General features: G+C 35.5%; 1 protein-coding gene across 1 annotated transcript; it reads left to right on the top strand.

Moving 5' to 3' along the window:
- Positions 1-5,509: 5,509 nt before the first annotated feature.
- On the top strand, positions 5,510-15,442 carry LOC129891205 (uncharacterized). Its single transcript, XM_055966486.1, has 5 exons — positions 5,510-5,660; positions 6,885-7,777; positions 13,973-14,173; positions 14,599-14,794; positions 14,992-15,442. The coding sequence occupies exons 2-5, from the start codon at positions 6,926-6,928 to the stop codon at positions 15,198-15,200; spliced, it is 1,458 nt and encodes a 485-aa protein (XP_055822461.1). The 5' UTR covers positions 5,510-5,660; positions 6,885-6,925; the 3' UTR covers positions 15,201-15,442.
- Positions 15,443-20,736: the final 5,294 nt, after the last annotated feature.

Here is a 20,736-nt window from a genome sequence, read left to right as displayed (position 1 = left end):
GTGCAAGGGGGCTTTGGCTTCGGGAACAGAAATGGAGGAGGAGTTTCACTTTTAGATTTTGCAAGAGCTTTTGAGTTGGTGATAGCCAATTCGAGTTTCCCAAAGAAGGAGGACCACTTGGTAACCTTCCGTAGTTTGGTGACTAAGACGCAAATAGATTATCTACTCCTTAGGAAGGATGATAAGGGTCTGTGCAAAGACTGTAAGGTCATTTCGATCGACAACCTTACAACCCGACATAAGCTCTTGTTGATGGATTTAGGGATCAAGATGACGAGGAAGAAGAGGGTAGGGGATGACCGACCTAGGACTAGATGAGGGAGTTTGACCACGGCTAGTTCCCTGGAGATAGGAGAGAAATTGAAGGATATGGGGGCCTGGGATAGTAGCGGGGATGCCAACAGTATGTGGGATAAGACGGCTAGTTATATTAGGGTTGTAGCAAGGAAAGTGTTGGGAGTCTCGATAGATAGTCGTAGTTGGCATCGAGGGGACTGGTGGTGGAATGGAGAAGTGCAAGGGAAGGTAGAAGCAAAGAAGATGGCGTATGCGAAGTTGATAGAAAGCAAAGATGAGGTGGAGAAGTGGACGAATGAGAAACTTTATAAGATAGTAAGGAAGGAGGCAAAGTCGGCAATTTTGACAGCAAAAATGATAGCTTTTGAACGCCTTTACACTGAACTAGAACAGAAAGGCGGGGATAGGACATTGTTCAGGCTAGCCAGGGTGTGGGAGAGAAGGGCACGGGATGTAGATCAAGTGAAGTGCATTAAGGATGAGCATGGAAAAATATTGGTAGATGAGACCCTCATTAAACAGAGATGGCAGTCCTACTTCCATAAACTCTTAAATTAAGAAAGGGACAGAGAGATTGTGTTGGGAGATTTGGAACATACAGGGAGGCGCCACGATTCTAGAGATTGCGGGAGTATTACGGTTGAGAAGGTTAAGGGTGTTGTTCGTAGGATGCGCTGGGGAAGAGCGATCAGACCTGACGAGGTTCCTGTGGAATTTTGGAAGAGCGCGAGCTCGGTAGGTTTGGAGTGGATGACTAGGTTATTTAATGTCATATTTAAGACGGAAACTATGCCCGAAGAATGGAGGTCGAGCATAATGATTCCTCTATACAAAAATAGGGAGGATATCTAGAGTTGCAACAATTATAGAGGTATTAAGCTTCTAAGCCATACTATGAAAGTGTGGGAAATAGTGGTGGAGATGAGGGTAAGGAGAGACGTGTCTATTTCAGAAAATTAGTTCAGATTTATGCCGGACGCTCAACTACAGAAGCCATCCATCTTATGAGGAGACTGGTGGAGCAGTACAGGGAGAGGAAGAGGGACTTGCATATGGTATTCATCGACCTAGAAAAGGCCTATGATAAAGTGTCACGAGAAATACTATGGAGATGTTTGGAGGCTAAAGGTGTACCTGTGGCATACATTAGGGTGATTAAGGACATGTATGAGGGTGCCAAAACTAGGGTAAGGACAGTCGGAGGCGACTCAGAGCACTTTCCAATTGTGATGGGGTTGCATCAAAGATCAGCTCTTAGTCTGTTTTTATTTACGTTGGTGATGGATGGATTGACGCGATAAATTCAAGGTGAGGTGCCATGGTGTGTGCTATTCGCGGACGACATAGTCTTGATCGATGAGACTCGTAGCGGAGTTAACACTAAGCTGAAAGATTGGAGACAGACCTTGGAGTCTAAAGGGTTTAAGCTGAGTAGGACCAAGACAGAGTACTTAGAGTGCAAGTTCAGTGAGACACCTCAGGAGGTTAGCACTGAAGTTAGGCTTGGTGAGCAGTCCATCCTAAAGAAAAGTAGTTTCAAGTACCTTGGGTCTATTTTGCAAGGCAGCGGGGAGATTGACGATGATGTCACACATCGTATTGGGGCAGGGTGGATAAAATGGAGGCTCACTTCCGGTGTGCTATGTGACAAGAATGTGCCACCTCAACTTAAGGGCAAGTTCTACAAAGTGGTGGTTAGACCGGCTATGTTATATAGGACGGAGTGTTGTCCAGTTAAGGTATCTCACGTTCAAAAGGTGAAAGTTGCTGAAATGAGAATGTTGAGATGGATGTGTGGGCATATCAGGAGCGACAAGATTAGAAATGAGGCTATTCGGGATAAGGTAGGAGTGGCCTCGGTGGAAGATAAGATGCGGGAAATGCGACTGAGATGGTTTGGGCACGTGAAGAGGAGAGACACAGATGCCCCAGTGCGGAGGTGTGAGAGGCTGGCCATAGATGGTTTCAGAAGAGGTAAGGGTAGGCCGAAGAAATATTGGAGAGAGGTGATTAGACAAGACATGGCGCACTTACAACTTATCGAGGACATGATCTTAGATAGGAGGGTGTGGAGGACCCACATTAGGGTAGAAGGCTAGTCCATAGTCTCGTTATTATTCCTTTTTAGTAGGCGTATTAGCGTACTATAATTTCTTATGGTCTGCTTTCTGTTATAATCTATTACTTCCTGTACTTTGATTGCTCTATTTTATCTGAGTTGCTTTTGTTATTTGCTAAGCTTTGAACTTCTTATCCTTATCTGACTTCTCTTATGATTTTTTTGAGCCGAGGGTCTTTCGGAAACAGCCGTCCTACCTTAGTAGGAGTCAGGTATGCGTACACTTTACCCTCTCTAGGCCCCACGTGTGAGATTTCATTGGGTTGTTGTTGTTGTATATAATACTTATAATATATTTGTATGAAAAATATTTTAAATATATTCACCATATTTTAATTATAATATATTGAATTCAAAATCTATTATAATTAATTTTTATTTTTTTCTCTTATTAATGGAATATATTATTGTATTAAAAATATTTTAGTTATATATTTACCACGTGCATTGAAACATGCCTATAATACGTGCAAATTAATTTGAATATTACAAGAATATTTGAAATTCACACATAATACTTATAATATATTTGTATTAAAAATATTTTAGCCATATATTCACCACGTGCATTAAAATATGATTATAATATGTATAATATATTGAATTAAAAATATATTATAATTATTTTTAATTTTTTCTCTTATTAACGATGCTGAAATATAGTATTATATCAAAAATATTAGTTATATATTTACCATGTGCATTGAAATATGCCTATAATATAATATATTGAATTCAAAATTTATTATAATTATTTTTTATTTTTTTCTCTTATTAACGGAATATTATTGTATTAAAAATATTTTAGTTATGTATTCACTACATACATTGAAACATGTCTATAACATGTATAATATATTGAATTCAAAATGTATTACAATTATTGTTTATATTTTTTTTATTAGGTTAAAAATACATTATATATATATTTAAATAAAAAAATCATTTAATTTAAACAGTAATAAAATCATTATTTCTGTAATATCTAATTTAAAATTAAATTTTAAATTAGAATAATTAATTATTATTTTTAAATTAAGGGAGAAAGAGAAAGAGAAAGAGAAAGTGAAAAAAAAAAGAAGAAAAAAATGGACCAAAATAGAAAAAAGAGAAGGAGAGAGAGAGAGAGAGAAGAAAGAGAAAAAGAGAGAGGACAGTTAGAAGAAAGAGAAAAAATGTTTTTTTTAATTATTTTGGATAAAAAAAGTATTATCATTTTTTGTAAAACTAAAACATGTACTAAAACTCGTAATTAATGCTATATATTATGTTATGTAAGTAAATATTCTTTTTTTTTCTATTTTTTGTTTATCTTTTTGTGATACATATAGGTTCAAATTTTTAATGTATCTAGTTTTTTTTCTTTCTTAAATTAATGTATCATGCATTCATTTCAATATTATGATAGATTACATTTTTATCATGCACAATATATTGTGTTCAAATATTAATTTTGATACATAACCTTAATTTATGAAAACAAAAATTAGTAAGTATCATGTTCATAGTTATTTATTTGATACATAACTATTATAAATTTCGTTACTTTTTTCTACCAGATATATACACCTTAACTTATTCAACTAGAAAGTTATGTATCTGTAGACATTATCAAATATAATTATTGATATATAAACACTAATGTTTTTATAATAATATCAATTTGTATCATATTTATAATTATGTATATGACACAACATTGATAGAATAATTGGTTGATTTTTATTTTTTTAAATCTTTTTTTGTTAATCTTTTTTTAATACATATGAGTTCTAGACATGATATATAAATTTGAATTTATAATAAATGTATCTGATACATAACGATCAATAATGTATCTATCTCAATTATAACATCTTATGGACAACAATTACCTATTTAATGTATCTAGTAGAAATAATGTACTTAACAATTCAAATAAGGTACATAAATAGTAATGTATCATGATAGATCTATCCATCTCGAAAATACAATTCAAATGTAATGTATCATAATATTGAAACGAAAGCATTATATATTAATTTAAGAAACAAAAATAATTAGATACATTAAAAATGTGAACCTATATGTATAACAAAAAGATGAACAACAAAAATCAACCTTCATCCATATGTATCAATAATTTTTTAAGATGAAAAAACTATATATTTTTTTAAAAAAACCTAAGTGATGGAAACAATCCCCCTCTTGAATAACTTGAAATCATTAATTGGAAAGAAAATATTTGAAATTCAAAAATAGATTAATGGATGTAACTGTGGAGAGATTTGTGAAGTAAAAAAAAAAGAAGGAAATCATGGATATGATATTTTGAATTGATGTATTTGAAAAAGGGGATGATGGGAGCAAAAGAAGGAATTTTTGATATTTTTTAAAACGGTAGGGAAAATAAAAAAAATGATAAAAAGGGGTGTGTAGTTAATAAATAATGACATAGATGAGCCTTTTCTTAAACGACAATGACATAAATGAACCAAACTTTTAACAGATGACATAAGTAAATCTTTTCTCAAAGTTCGATAACATATTTAAACCTTTGCCCTTTATTTTTTATCTATCTATCAAATATTGTACAAATTATAAATTATGGAAACTTACATAAATATACAATATTAAGAAAATATTTACCATTTATAGCAATAAAAAAATAATTTTACTGAACACTTATAATACATTTATAATACAGTTTTAATACATTTTGCAGAGAACTATTTATAAAACATATATAATACAAGTTTTATAAATGGATAATACATTTATCACATATTTTAATAGACTTATAATACATTATGTTAGTTTCTTACTATACAAACATAATATATATTTTAAAACACTTATAATACATTTATATTGTATGCATAATTCACTTTTAATACAAGTGTAGATTTATCATAATATTGCTATAAATAATAATAAATAAAAAATATCATTAAAATCAGTAATTAATTTTTAAAAAACACTCAATTAAGTAATTTTTTCTATAAATTAACACATTAATAATTTACTTCTTATCCCGCTACCAATTGACCCAAGTGTCAGGCCACCAAAAATGTCATAACTACATACCTGGATGTACCTTACGAAACTACAAATACTGAAATAATATATATTTTTTTTAAAATTAGCCTCAAACAAGAAGCTTGATTACCCGGTTTCCGACGCAAACAGAGAACCCACGAAACCACAAACTTCTTATCGCCTTCTTCCTATCACCGATTACCGATCACCAAACAAACAAGATCTGGTAATTGTACTCTCTTTTTTTTTTCGAATTTCTTCCACCAAAATTGATTAGTTTCTCTTCAATCCTCACTTTTTTCTCTGGTTGTGTGTGTATGAGGTTTTTTTTTTTTTTTGGTATATAAGGTAACCCTAGGTATAGACAAAATTGAAATTGGAATATTGAGGTTTTCTTCTAGAATTTTGACCGGATTATGTAAGTGGAAGTTTTGTAGCTAGCTAGTAAGCTCTCGCTTTTAAAACCCTACATTTTGTTTCTCCGAATTAATTTTTTTTATTGCGGTTTGCTATTTGGGTGTCTTTCTCTCTTTAATTGTGTATGTTTTGCTATAAAATTGCATGCTCTTTGGTATTTTCAGTTCTGTGACTTAAAGTTTTCATTTTTAAGATTCTCAACAATGCTTAATTTCTTATTTTTGGCTGGAAAGAATTGGAGCTGAATCCAACTAGTCTGGGGTTGAGGCTTAATTGGTTTGATTGTATATTGGATTAGTTTCCTCCATATTTTCTTGTAGGCTTTTGGCCTGCCACAGTTATTAAGAGAATTTTTAGAAACACATCCGGTTATATAATTTTTCGTTAACCCCTTGTTTGGATGGTTGTTACCTGTTGTATTGTATTGTTAGTCTAAATACAATGTTTGTTTTGATTGCTAATTAAATTATATTGTATCGTATCATTAAAATCCATCTTTTAGGTAACAACGAAAAGACTCATTTTGTGTAACGACCGATTTGGTGTAATCACGTCGTTATCTTAATATTTTCTTTTCATTTTTTTTTACTTATTATTTAATAATTCTATTTTATCATTTACCCTACTTTTTCATAGTAGCTCTACTCCATACCCTACAATTTCTTGTAGTTTTATCATTCAAATTATGGATATGTGACATTATGTAATGACAGAGAATGATACAATCTTACCAAACGTTGTATTCATTAAAACAATACAACACAATACAGTACAATACATCATGAAACAATACATAACAACCAACCAATCAAGGTGAAGTGTATAAAGAATAGAATAGAGGATAAAATTGTGAGAAGATTTAACCAAAAAGAAAAAGAGTTAAATTGGGTCTAACAAAACTTTTTTTTGGTATTTAAAAAATTAAAACCTTCTATATAAAGCAGGATAATCATTTTAGGATGAATGGGGATCTTTAAAGTGGTTACTATTTGTTAAATTTTCTTTTGACTGATGTCATGTTACCTATTTGCAGCCCATCTGTTGTTGATATGTTATACTGATTATGCTGGAATCATGGTGAAATTTGAAGGCAAAGTTGTGTATTCTTCGCTTGCTAATTTGGAAAAGGACAATGCTAAATTTCAATTTGTTGAAGACGAAGTTGATGAGGATTCATGGGGCAAAGTCCCAGAGGATTCCCATTCTGGAGGTAACAATTATCCACATGGGTACCCACTGATCGAATGTGATGATGTTTTGGATAGGGGCTATGGTTCTGGTAATGATCCATATAACTTTGTGCCACAAAGTGGTCCTCCTGAGGTCAATTTAAGAAATGTCTTGAGTGGGCTAGTTGCTATTGTTACAGGGCAGAATAAAGGTCAGGTTTCAAATACAGTTCCACAGTTACCTAGTTCTAATGTTTCATTTCTTGGATCTGGTACAAATGGAGATACTTTCTTGCATTCATCAGTTTACATACCAAGTGCTCCACCACTAGTTGAGCCAAATGCATTTAACTACAGTGCTTACAAGGATGTGTTGGAATCTGAGCCTCCAGAGTGGCTTCCAGACAGTTCAACAACTGTTTGTATGCAATGCACTGCGCCTTTCACAGCATTCACTCGTGGAAGACATCATTGTCGGTTTTGTGGAGGAGTTTTTTGTAGGACATGCACAAAAGGGAGGTGCCTGTTGCCCATGAAGTTTCAGGAGAAGAACCCCCAGAGAGTGTGTGATACCTGCTATGATAGGCTTGACCCGGTGCAAGGCGTGCTCATCAACACCATCAGCAATGCTGTGCAGGTTGCAAAGCATGATGTTATGGATTGGACTTCTACAAGAGGTTGGTTGAACCTTCCCGTCGGTTTATCCATGGAGTATGAGATATACAAGTCAGCAAACACATTGAGGACGTATGCACAGGTCAGTTCTCTTTACTACTAAGGCATTGTATTTTTTTGATTTTGTTGGCTTCAACCTCAAGAATCAACACTGTGCCTTTTGGTGAATATTGTAAGTTCTTTGTATTTTCCATGCCTTATATATGTATCAGCTTTTAACTTGCACCCTGTCCTTTTTTTAAAAAAATTTGCGCCCTAATCTATTTGTGGTTTTGCCAATTCATAAAAGAGTTCATTCAATGAAGGGTAAAGAAACTTTGTGTGTATTTTTTTCCTTTCTTTTCTTGAAAAAAAAGAAAATAATTTAATCCTTAGGGTGGAATGAGAAGCACATCCAATAGCAAGCGAGATCGTCACCAAGATGCTGTAGGAATTACTGTTGCCTCTTTTAATTTTTTTTTATCATGAATAAATGAGTTAGCTCACTTTTATCAAAAAAATAAAAATAAATGAGTTAGCTGATACTTATTATTTCATTTTGGTCTATATAGATTTAGGGTATTGCTTAATCAATTTTGTGGATGTTTTTCGTATTATAAAATAGTATAATAGTTCTTGATTATTCAGTATTCAGAGATATAGTGCAACACATCTTCCAATTATTGCATGGCCTACTCCATATTTACATTAAGGGCATGTTTGGAAAGTCATATGGGAATTGGATTTTGGGTGTACTTACACAGTTTGACATGTTTGGTTGGCCAAGTAATTAGTTGGTTAGTAGGAAATTGGGTGTAACTGGGAAGGGGTAATTACACTCTCCAATTCACAAGTGGAGGTTGAGAATTGGGTGTAATTTTTACTTTTTAAATTCTTTTTTTGTTTTTATTTGAATTCTTTCTTTTTAATTTATTTATTGTTTCTATTATTTTAATTTCATTGTTTACTTTTACTTTTTAATTTAAATATATATATTTCATTTCTTTTCTTCTTGTTTCCCAACCTTTACTTCTTGTGATTCAATGTACTTGCTCTAATTTTTTTCATTTAGCATAACTATGTTATTATTCTAGGTTTTGACTTAAAGTAGAATTTCATTGTTGAATGAGGTTATAGACTAATGTTTTTCTTTTCTTTTGAATTATATTTACTAGTTATGATGGAATCAGACATAAGAGTATTATGTTAACTTCTTTCTTTGAATTTTGAATTTATGTTAGATTTCCGGTTCCAATTTATTAGCTTTAATAGTATTGACTTATTATTTCGCATTGCATGCCATTTAATTTTTAGTTAAAATTGATAAATTATCTTTGTCAAATATTTGAATAGTTTTATGCCATTATATTTATATATTAATCTGCTTGTCAAACATGTAGTTCACGATGTTCTTACAAAATGTGCATTTTTAGTTCTTATAATTAATTACAACAACATACCCAGTGGAATTCCACAGGTAGGGTCTGGGAGGTAGAGTGTACGCAGACCATACCCCTACCTCGTGGAGGACAGGAGATTATTTTTGGAGGACTTTCGGCTAGAGTATAACATATCAGAATAATGTAAAAGGAAAACGACAGTGGAGAAACAAAACAACTAATAAGGAAACAATAACAACCAAAAAGTAATGCAATCACGTAAAACAATCAACAAGAAGTGGTGGAGTAAAAAACAAAACACTATAAGAAAACGGCTAAACCACTCGAAAATCAAGACAACACTCCATACATACTAATCGTTTACCCTAATATGTGACCTCCACACCCTCTTATCTAATGTCATGTCCTCGATAATCTGGAGTTGCGTCATGTCCTGTCTAATCACCTCTTTCCAATACTTTTTCAGCCTACCTCTTCTTGTACTCTCCATATCCAAGCTCTCACACCTCCGCACTGGGGTATCTGCATATCTCCTCTTTACATGACCAAATCATCTTAATTTGGCTTCCTTTATCATGTCCACTGTGGAGCCCACTCTCACCTTGTCACGAACATCCTCATTCCTAATCTTATCTTTCCTAGTGTGCCCACACATCTATCTCAACATTTTCATTTTCGCGACTTGCATTTTTTGCACATGGGAGTTCTTGATTGACCAACACTGTGCCTCATACAACGTCAGTCTAACTACTACTTTGTAGAACTTATCTTTAAGTTTAGGTGGTACCTTCTTATCACACAAGACTTCGGAGGCTTGAGTGACATCATCATCAATGTTCCCACTTTCCTAGATTATTGACCCAAGATATTGAAACTATCTCTTTTAGGGATAGACCGAGTGTCAAGCTACACTTCCACGCCAACCTCATGCACCGTGTCATTGAATTTACTCTCTAAATATTCCATTTTGGTCCCTACTCAACCTGAACCCTTTAGACTCCAGAGTTTGTCTCCACACCTCCAACTTAGCATTAACTTTATCACGTGTCTCATTAATCAGTACTGTCATTCACAAATAGCATAAACCATGGCACCTCGTCTTGAATACACTGTGTCAGTTCGTCCATCACCAAGGCAAATAAGAAAGGGCTAAGAATTGATCCTTGGTGCAACTTCATATCAACAGAGAAGTGCTCAGAGTATCGTCCCACCGTTCTAACCCGAGTTTTGACTTAATCATACACGTCCTTTATTGCCCTAATGTAAGCCACTGGTACACCTTTAGCCTCCAGGCATCTCTAGAGGACTTTCCTCGGGACTTTATCGTAAATCGTTTCAAGGTTAATAAACACCATATGTAAATTCTTTCTTTCCCTATATTTCTCCACAAGTCTCCTCACCAAATGAATGGCTTCTGTAGTCGATCGCTCTAGCATGAAACCGAATTGGTTCTCAAAAATGGACACTCCCCTTCTCACCCTCATCTATATCACCCTCTCCCAAATTTTCATAGTGTGAATTAGCAACTTGATGCCTCTGTAATTGTTATAGTTTTGTATATCACCCTTATTCTTGTTTAACGGGACCGTTGCATTCCACCTCCATTCTTTTGGGCATTTTTGCTGTCTTAAAATGACATTAAACAACCCAGTCAACCTTTTTATGCCTGTGCTTTTCCAAAATTTCACCGAAATCTTGTCTGGTCCGGTCGCTCTTCCCCTACTCATTCTATTAATAGTACGCTTAACCTCCTCAACCTTAATACACCTACCGTACCCAAACTCCTGATGCCTCTCAGAGTGCTCCAAATTGCCTTACATAATGTCTCTGTCTCTTTCTTCGTTCAATAGTTTGTGGAAGTATGTTTGCCATCTTTGTCTAATGAGGTTCTCTTCCACCAACACCCTGTCTTCCTCATTCTTGATGTACTTCACTTTATCAAGGTCTCAAGCCTTCCTCTCTCTTGCTTTTGTCAGCCTGTACAATTTTTTATCTATAGTAGTTAATGCTCTTTTCTTTCCGGTCTTTCCTACCCTGACTTTCTTGCTCTCATTTCTCATATTTTTATATTATTTTCGATATGCTTGGCTCTACTGACCTATGTCTTGTTTTCCTTGTTTCTCCTCTCTTGTTCTTCTCTCTTAAGTCGAGGGTCTTTCGGAAATAGCCGCCCTACCTTTCAAGGTGGGGGTTAGGTCTGCGTACACTCTACCCTCCCCAGACCCCACTTGGTGGGACTATACTGGGCTTGTTGTTGTTGTTGCCTTTATCTCCTAGTTCAACATACATGTATTTGAAAGATGTTGTTTCACCGCTGTAACAGCTAACTTAGTCTCCACTTTGCCTCCTTATTATTGCCTTATTCGTCCGCTTTTCTTCCTCTTCCTTGGACTCCACCAATTTTACATTAGCAACCTTCTTTGCTTCCACTTTACCTTGGACTTCTCTATTCCACCACCAGTCCCCTCGATGACCACCAAAGTTACCCCTAGCACCTCTCTAGCTGCTTCCCTAAGGCAACTAGCTGTGTTATCCCACATGTAGTTCGCATCACCACTACTCCTTGAAGCCTCCATCGTCATCAACTTCTTCTCCATCTCCCGAGAGAGGGAAGGGGTCAAAGCCTCCTGATTTAATCCTCGTCTGGTCATATACAGTCTTCTTCCCTCCTGGTCCATCACCAAATGCTTATGTTGGTTAGTACATCTTGATTTTATTCAAATAAAAGACTTGACCTTTAAGTGAAATTGGTCATCCCCTCACTCTTTATTTTGTGTTCTAATTCTCTTCCTTTAGATCTAAACCCATTTCTTTTAAAAGAAATAATTAAGCAACACACACACATATTCTCTTTCACCCTTTACAAAATACACGTTTTCATGATTTTGCAAAGAAACAAACAGGTTAGAAAGGTACAACACCAATAACGTATCCAATGTCATTCCACAAGTGGAGTCTGGGGAGGGTGATGTGTATGCAAACCGTACCTCCTACCTTGTGGAGGTAGAGAGATTGTTTTTGATAAAAACAGATCTCAGGTCAAGTAAAGCATTTCAAAGTAGGTTTGAAAAGGAAATATAATCGTGAAGAAGCCATTTAGAAAATAATGGAGAAAAGAACAAAAGCGACTAAAAAAATATGATAAGCGAAACAAAAGAAAGAACATGTTATAAAATAAAAAATTAAGATAATAGGTGACAACAACAACATACCCTATGTAGTCCCACAAGTAAGGTTTGGGGAGGGTAGGATGTACGCATACCTTACCTTTGTGGGTAGAGAGGTTTCCAATAGACCTTTAAAAGAAGTGTAATCAAAGAAAGATTGGAGGAAAATTAAGGACAACAAACTAGCAAGATAAACAAAGCAAATGAAGCAACAAGTAGTTGTAAAAATTGAAGTATAAGAAACTGCATGATTACTAAATAACATTACTAAAGAAGGAGAAGAGGAGATTAGCTCCTTGCCTCTCCCATATAAAAGTATGCCAACACTCGGTACCTACTACACTTTTACCCTAATCCCGGACCTCCATACATTTCTATCTAGGGTTATGTTTTATATGTCATGTCTTGTCTGATCACCTTCCCCTGTTCTTTTTCAGCCTACCTCACCTCTCCTAAAACCTGTTATAGCCAACCTCTCATACCTCTTTATTGGTGCATACATGCACAAAGATAATAGGAGAGTAATAATAGTAATACTAATAAGTGAAGCTAGATAGCGCTTGACTACCTACTAACCTTCTACGGTTCTACCCTAATCCTCAACCACCATATCCTCCTATCTAGGGTCATGTCCTTAGTAAGCTACATGTGTGTCATGCTCTGTCTAATCACCTCTTTGCAATACTTTTTATGTCGGCCTCTACTTGTTCGTAGACACACCATAGTCAACTTCTAACACCTCCTCACTGGGCATCTGTGCACCTCCTCTTCACGTGTCTGAACCATCTTACCTTGCTTCCTTTATCTTGTCCACCATGGAGGTCACTCTCATATTGTCCTGAATATCTTCATTTCTTATCACATCTCTTGTAGTATGCTCACACATCCATCTGAACATTCTTATTTCTGTTACTTTTATATTCTGGACGTGCTAGTTCTTCACCAACCAACACTCCGGCCCGTAAGACAGAGCTTGTCTAGTAATCACTCTCTAAAACTTACCTTTAAGTCTTGGTCGCCCATTCTCATTGGAAAAGACACTTGATGCAAGCTTCCATTTCATCCATCCCACTCCAATATGATTTGTCTCATAATCGTCACCCCATTTCCTTGGATTATTGACCCAATATGCTTGGAACTTCCTCTCTTGGGAATTACTTGTGTATCAATCCTTTCTTCCACATCTTCCTCGTAAGTTACGTCACTGAACTTGCACTCCTAGTATTATGTCTTAGTCCTACTCAACCTGAAACCTTTAGGCTCCAAGGTCTATGCCTCCAAAGCTCCAGCCTATTGTTAACGGCGTGTGTCTCATCAATCAATGCTATGTCATTTGCAAATAGCGTACACCATGGAACCTCCCCTTGGATATGTTGCGTCAATTCATCCATCACCAATACAAATAAAAAGGGCTAGGAGGGTAATCATTTTTTTTTTTAAAAAAGAGAACAAGGTTCAAGTTAAAAATTGAGTCATATATTAAAGGTGAAAAATTCAAAGAACTTGAATATTGAAGATCTTCTTTAGTTTCATTGTGAATGCTCTCTCTTCACTCACACACACAGCTCATCATGACATTCCATTGTCCCTCTTCCTTTAGGGTTGGAACAAGAATGGCAGTGTTAGAAGAGGCTTCTACAGTCAGAATCTTCAGATTCTTCTGTGAATTATTTGCTGACCCCAATGTGCAACTTCTACCTTCTAATGCTGATTAAATCTTGTAATGCACAGGTTGCTCGGTTGAATCCCGAGAGGTCCATACCTGGTGCAGTTTTGAAAGGAGCTAAAGGTCTGGCAATATTAACGGTTGCCAAAGCTGGGATGCTTCTTACTTATAAATTTGGCTCCGGCCTGGTGGTTGCACGAAGGTCTGATGGTTCATGGTCTGCACCATCTGCTATACTATCAGCTGGTTTTGGATGGGGTGCACAGGTATACTCTAAATTAATGGTCTTTGCTTATGACACTCTCCTTCAGTTTTTAGAATGTGGTCAATTCAGATAGTATAGAACAGTTATGCTAGGAATTCAGTTGAATTGAGTGATTACATTTTTTCCTTAATCAGATTCATTTTCTGTTTTCGGCAAAGCTTGGGTCTCTGAAGGTCTTTTATGTTGTAGGGGAGCAAAAAAGGTCCATGGGCATATCATCAGCATTTTGTTTTATCTTAATATACAAACATTGTTTTGTTCTTCCTAAACTAAGAATTTGATCCATTTGGGTTGACTAAACTGAATGGAACTTATTCTCCTAATCAGCTGAATAGTTAAGCACATATTTATTGGATTGTCTAGCTTATTTGTTAAATTTGTCCTCCTCATCCTTACTCTAAAAGGTTGATTTTCGTCTTTTTACAGATTGGAGGTGAGTTGACGGACTTCATTATTGTGCTACATGACTCTAAGGCCGTGAAGACATTTTGCAGCCGTATACATTTTTCTCTTGGTGCTGGTTGCAGCGCTGCAGCTGGCCCAGTTGGGAGAGTTGTGGAGGCAGATCTTCGAGCTGGAGAGAAAGGTTCTGGCATATGCTATACTTACAGTTGTAGTAAAGGTAATGTAGCATTTGCTCTGTTTGATGGGTATCTCATGCAAGAGTGGATGTTATCAGCAGTACTGTGATTGCTTCTTAGTGGGAAATTAACTTAAATAGCCAACAAATGTATAATTTATGCATATTTTTGGCTGGGCGGCCAAATGTGCATCTTCCCCCCTGCTTAAATCACTTTGGGTTTGATTTGTATGCTTCAGGTGCATTTGTGGGAGTCTCACTTGAGGGGAATCTCGTCACAACACGGATGGATGCTAATCTCCAATTCTATGGGGATCCTTACCTCACTACAGCTGACATTCTTCTTGGAACTGTAGAAAGACCCAAGGCTGGAGAACCCTTATATGCAGCCCTCAAAGACCTATACGAAAGCTTTCCACTACGATTGAAAGGAGTCCTCAATGATTAAGATGGTGGGATGTTTTAGCTCTTTCACTGTCTCGTGTCATACAATGAGAAATGTACAGTATTTGGTTAATGGGGTAGATGAATTTGCTTTTGAAACAGGATAATATCTTATCTCCTTGGCAATAAACATCTACACTTGTACATAAATAGCGTTTGTGATATACAATTGTGATTCTGGATTATTTGGGGTTAATTTTCAGGGTGGATATTTATCAGATAATATACTACTTTGGTATTTCAGCACTTGTAAGTACTAAAATTGATTCTTTTTCAATAATATAAACATCAAGCTGCTGAAATTTGTAGGAAGACAGCTTAAGGTAGTTAAGTCTGAGTAAGATGTGAGTGAATTTTTTATTTATTTCTGTTGTTGAAAAGAGGTCACAATGATTGAGGGGAGTAGATAGCTTGTTAAGAAATCTTATTTCACTTTATCCCCAAATTTATTTATTATTTTTTAAAAGAAAAAAAGAAAGACGTGGGAGTTAGATTGCTCTAGAGACAATCCAGGACTTGCCAAGTTGGCTAAATTTGCATGATTGAAAGTTAATAAATTTGATAATGACAGAAAAGTTAACATCTTTTCTGGTTGAATATGATAGGATAGTTATAGAATTACTATTGAATTGAATTTTTTAGTAGTGCAATTTCGATATGATATTTTTGATATGTATTTTAAGTGTTTTTAGCAAAATAACTTAATTCAAATGTATAAAAATAGTATTAGTATAAAATCAATTATTTAGATGATACTGGAACTTTGACTAGTATTTTCTTTTGATTGAAATGTTCATTTCATGTAATTGATTAGCCAATTTTTTTATTTTTATTTTTTTTGAATGATTTTTCACATGTGTAATTGAGACATTTTAAAAAAAAAACTAAAGCCATAATTATCTATTGTATGAGCATTCGACTCAAACAAACTATAATTATCGACTTATCATATCTCAAATATCGAAACTGAACTTTAATATACTAAATCTTACGAGCTTAATTTGGTATGATAATAATATAATATTTTTAAAAATTAAAAATTAATTTTTTTTAACATCGTACCATGCCCACTTTTATGACTTCTGTACCAAAAACTAATTTGATTTTCATACTCTATTATATATCTCTCTCCTCTCACTTTCCATGTAATAGAAAAACACATAATTGTTTTGGGAAATTTTTTAAAATATACCGCCCGACATAAAAGATTACACTACAAAATTCAATATATAAGATTATACCACATTATATCTGTGAAAAAAATATTACGCTTAATGGGTGTGTTAGGTATGATTTTTTCCACTGATTTTCTCACGTTTGATTGGTCAAAATTTTTGAAAAACAGTTTCTCTAGGACAATAAGTTTCTTAAAAATAAGAAAAACAACTTCCCTAATGGAAGTATGTGTAACACCCCCAAACTATTCTAACTTAGATCAATCCCGATGAGCCACGAGAAAGTGAGGAAAGTTAACTGTCCAGTGGACTATGAGTGACACCTACGGACCATAGAAGGATCTACGAGTCGTAGGTGGGACTCGTAGGGTCCCCAGAACTTAGTAAAATTTTCAATTGTTCAGACCCTCCATACAAATGCATTCTATGGCTCGTAGAAGTTTCTACGTATTGTAGGAAGCATCCATAGAAGAGGTCCCAATGCCCAGTCTTTGTAAGACACCGAAAGTTGGGAAGTCGGAAAATGAGGTTCGAAAGAAGATTCCCTAGAAAACTCAGTTTTTTGGCACCAGTTGAGGGCCATGAAGGACATCACGGGCCGTACTCCTCACCACTACCTATGGTGAGCTGCTGTGGTGGAGATCCTGAAAATCAGATGTTCAGGGGAGGAGTATACGATTGGGACCACGATCCGTGATGAGCACCACGAGCTTTAGTTCCCTTCGTGGTAGACCCTCCTACATACCCTGATAACTTCCTCACCATGCCCTCCACCACGAGCCGTAGTGCCCTCCACGGACCATGGTAGGTCTCGTGGAGGGGGATCCAGCAACCCCAAGTTCCCTGAGTTCAAGTCCATCACCACGATAGTGACCACGTCTTGTATTGGCCATCATGAGCAATGGTGGAGGTCCGTTTAGTTACCCGAATCTATTTTTAAGTTGGGGGTATTTTGGTCATTTCCTATATTTTCATTAATGAATATGGATGATTTTTGGGACTATATTCGAATCTATGAACTACTCTAAGCTCTCCTAACTCTCTCATTCTCACCCTAACACTCCAAATCAAAATCTTCTCTCTAGAAGTGTGCTCTCCAAGTCTTCTTCTTCCTCAATAAAGTTCAAAAGAAATCTTCAAGATCAAGCCTCAATTCTCTTCAATCTAGGACTCCTAAAGGTCAAGGTATGTGGGAATTCATCCTAGGGCCCTTTCACCCATAGAATACCAATGTTTTCTCTCAAAATCTCTTATGAGTTTCTATCCTAAAAGCCCTAATTTCATGATTTGCATTGGGTCTTCTTAATTATGATATATTTCAATGCTATTAGCCTAATTATGCATGATTCACATTACATTGCATGATTTTAAGATGAATTTCAAAGACCATAGTTTCAATTATGATTTATGAGTTATGATCATGGTTTTCAAGTTATTTCAATAAAAGCTTTATGAGTGATGTTCGAAGATGTTGTTAAGCAAGAAGTTATGAAAGATGATTCAATGATGCTATAATCAAAGAAGATATGGTGCAATAAGGACCATTCTTGCACAATCATATTAAAGAAGTTAAAGGTTGTGATGGCAATTTCCTCACACATTCATGATGAAGTTAATAGATGAGCTATTCTTATGTTATTTTATAAAGATGGATTGATATCTATTATTATATTTCCTAATGATGTTAATGATTATGTTTTCATGAAAATTCCTTTGAGATAATAACTTAGCACGGGAGGAATTTAAGGTGGGGTTTCGTTCGGTATGCCATTATAGCTACCCAAGGGAATCCTAGTAGCAAACTTTATCCCAAACTACGTTGCCTACGTAGGTTTAAAGATGTCAATATGACGAAGCTAGTGGATCCACATATAGCCTAGTTAAAGAGAGTACCATGACAAAGTATGCCCAGGCAAGGTAGCCTCCCACTTCTCGATGTGGGGATCATCGGATTTCATGTAATAGATCACATGATATTAACTGTAGGTTAAGGTCCTATCCCACACCAATTAAAGAAAGTTATAAAGTTCTCATGATGATGATATTTTGATGCATTGACCAATGATTATGATGCTTTAAGGTTTTTAAGGTTTTACTTTTGTTTTAAGATATTAGTCTTGCATCCCATGTTTCATATTGATTATTTACTATATTTATTGTTCATGCATACTTCTCACATACTTTTTGCATTTCATGTACTTACGCATACTTTTGCCTATATTGTATCATAATGTAGGGATGGACGATCATCGCGCACCTCCTATTTGTGAGTAGAGTTGAGCTTGTATACTTCCATTGTTGGTGAGTACTCATGCTTCGAGGACAAGAAACTTTATTTCATTGCATCATTTGACTATTTCATTCTCTTATGTTGTCATGGATGATCTAGGAGTTTGCCTTATGTCCCCATCTAGTTAGCAGAGACATGTTAGAAGTTCATGGAGTCTATGCTGTCGCATATTTTGATGTCTTTTCTCCTTTATTGAGATGTTCCCATTGAGACTTTACTTCTGCTTTCATGATTAGCTTATTTTCTTATTTACCTTATGTATGCTCATGAATGATATGCTAAGAGGCCTGGTTGGGGTCCTCTGAAATTTTAATTTTCATGTCGCACCTATTGGTCTTGCATCCCATGTTTCATATTGATTATATCCTATGTGTATTATTCATGCATACTTCTTAGATAGTGCATTTCATATACTTACGCATATTTTTTGCCTACATTGTATCATAATGTAGGGATGGACGATCATCGCACACCTTCTATTCGTGAGTAGAATTGAGCTTATATACTACCATTGTTGGTGAGTCTTCATGCTTCGAGGACAAGACACTTTATTTCATTGCATCATTTGACTATTTTATTCTCTTATGTTGTCATGGATGAGGTAGGAGCTTGCCTTATGTCCCTATCTAGTTAGTAGAGGCATGTTAGATGTTCATGGAGTCTATGCTGTCGCATCTTTTGATATCTTTTGTCCTTTATTGAGATTTTCCCATTGAGACTTTACTTCCGCTTTCATGATTAGCTTATTTGCTTATTTACCTGAATTATATGCTAAGATTCTTCGTTGGGGTCTTTCGAGATTCTAAACATCGTGTCGCACCTAGGGCCTAGCCTAGGTCGTGACTATCGTGGACCCATTTCACGAGCCCTCTTCCATGACCGTCAAAGGGTCTACGACCCATAGGAGGGACTCATATACCCAATGTCACATTCCACTAGATACTGGAATGTGCACCAATATTCCACAAGCCAGGTCTACGACCCGTAGAGGGGTCCGTATACCCAACCCTCGAGAACCTTCAATACTCTTCCACGAGCTAGTCCTATGACTCGTTAAAGGGTCTACGACCCGTATAAAGGGTCCATAGACTCAATATGGTGAATTCCAGTAAGTCTAAATTTTGGACACCAGTTTCCATGAGGGGTCTTCTACGACCCGTAGAAAGTTCTACAGTTCATAGAATGACCCGTATGCGACCCAAGTCAGTTTTAATGAAGGGTAATTTGTTCTTTTCCCACTTTTTCTAAACCAAAACCTTGAAATTTTAAGACTAATTTAGGTCCCTTATCAGTACTCTATGATGATATTCTCTTATTAACACTTAAAATATTTAGAGCAAAGTTTGGAGAGTAGAAAAACTAGGGTTCAATAGTATTAAGCAAATCCTTTGATTTTCTCCAAGAACATCGTTCTTCCAGGTATGTAAGAATGATCATAGCATTGGACTGAGTTCATCCTCGCATCCTACATCTCAATTCTGTAATTAAAGAGTTTAAGCTTGAGTTTTAATTCCGTTATATTGAGTTTTCAATTAGTTATGTAATTTTTCATTGAGTTCTCCGTGTATTTGATTCTATTACGATTATTTCCACACTTTGAGTTCTTGAATTGTTTTTCATTGTTACATTCACATGAACCCTAATTCAGTATTTATATTGCTTATTATTATGCATTATTTTGAGTTAAATAATGATATATTTCATGTCTTAATTGAGAATGGAGTTTTGAGCATATTATATTACTTGAGTTGCGAAGTCTTTCATTCACTGATTTTAAGCATGATCCTGTCTCATGTTCTGCATGAGAATATCACTGACCTTAGGAGTGACCTTATAGCCCCTGCTACCCCTGCACACAAGGCTCAAAATGACATACCATATACTGAATCCATCAGAAGAGATCCCCCTACTAATGATTCTACCATGCAAAAGATTTTAGGCTATATGGCCAAGGATTTGGGATCTATTGAAAGCAGTAGTGGCAAAGACTCTAATGCTAAAAAGAACAAGTTAAGCAAGAAAAGGAGAAATGCCATTAAAAAGAAAACAAACCTTTCTGAGAAATGCCAAACTCC

The sequence above is a fragment of the Solanum dulcamara genome, chromosome 6, assembly GCF_947179165.1.
Source record: "Solanum dulcamara chromosome 6, daSolDulc1.2, whole genome shotgun sequence".
NCBI classification, from domain to species: Eukaryota; Viridiplantae; Streptophyta; class Magnoliopsida; order Solanales; family Solanaceae; genus Solanum; species Solanum dulcamara.
The sequence above is the reverse complement of the archived record's forward strand: the minus strand, read 5'-3'. Positions and strand labels throughout refer to the sequence as shown.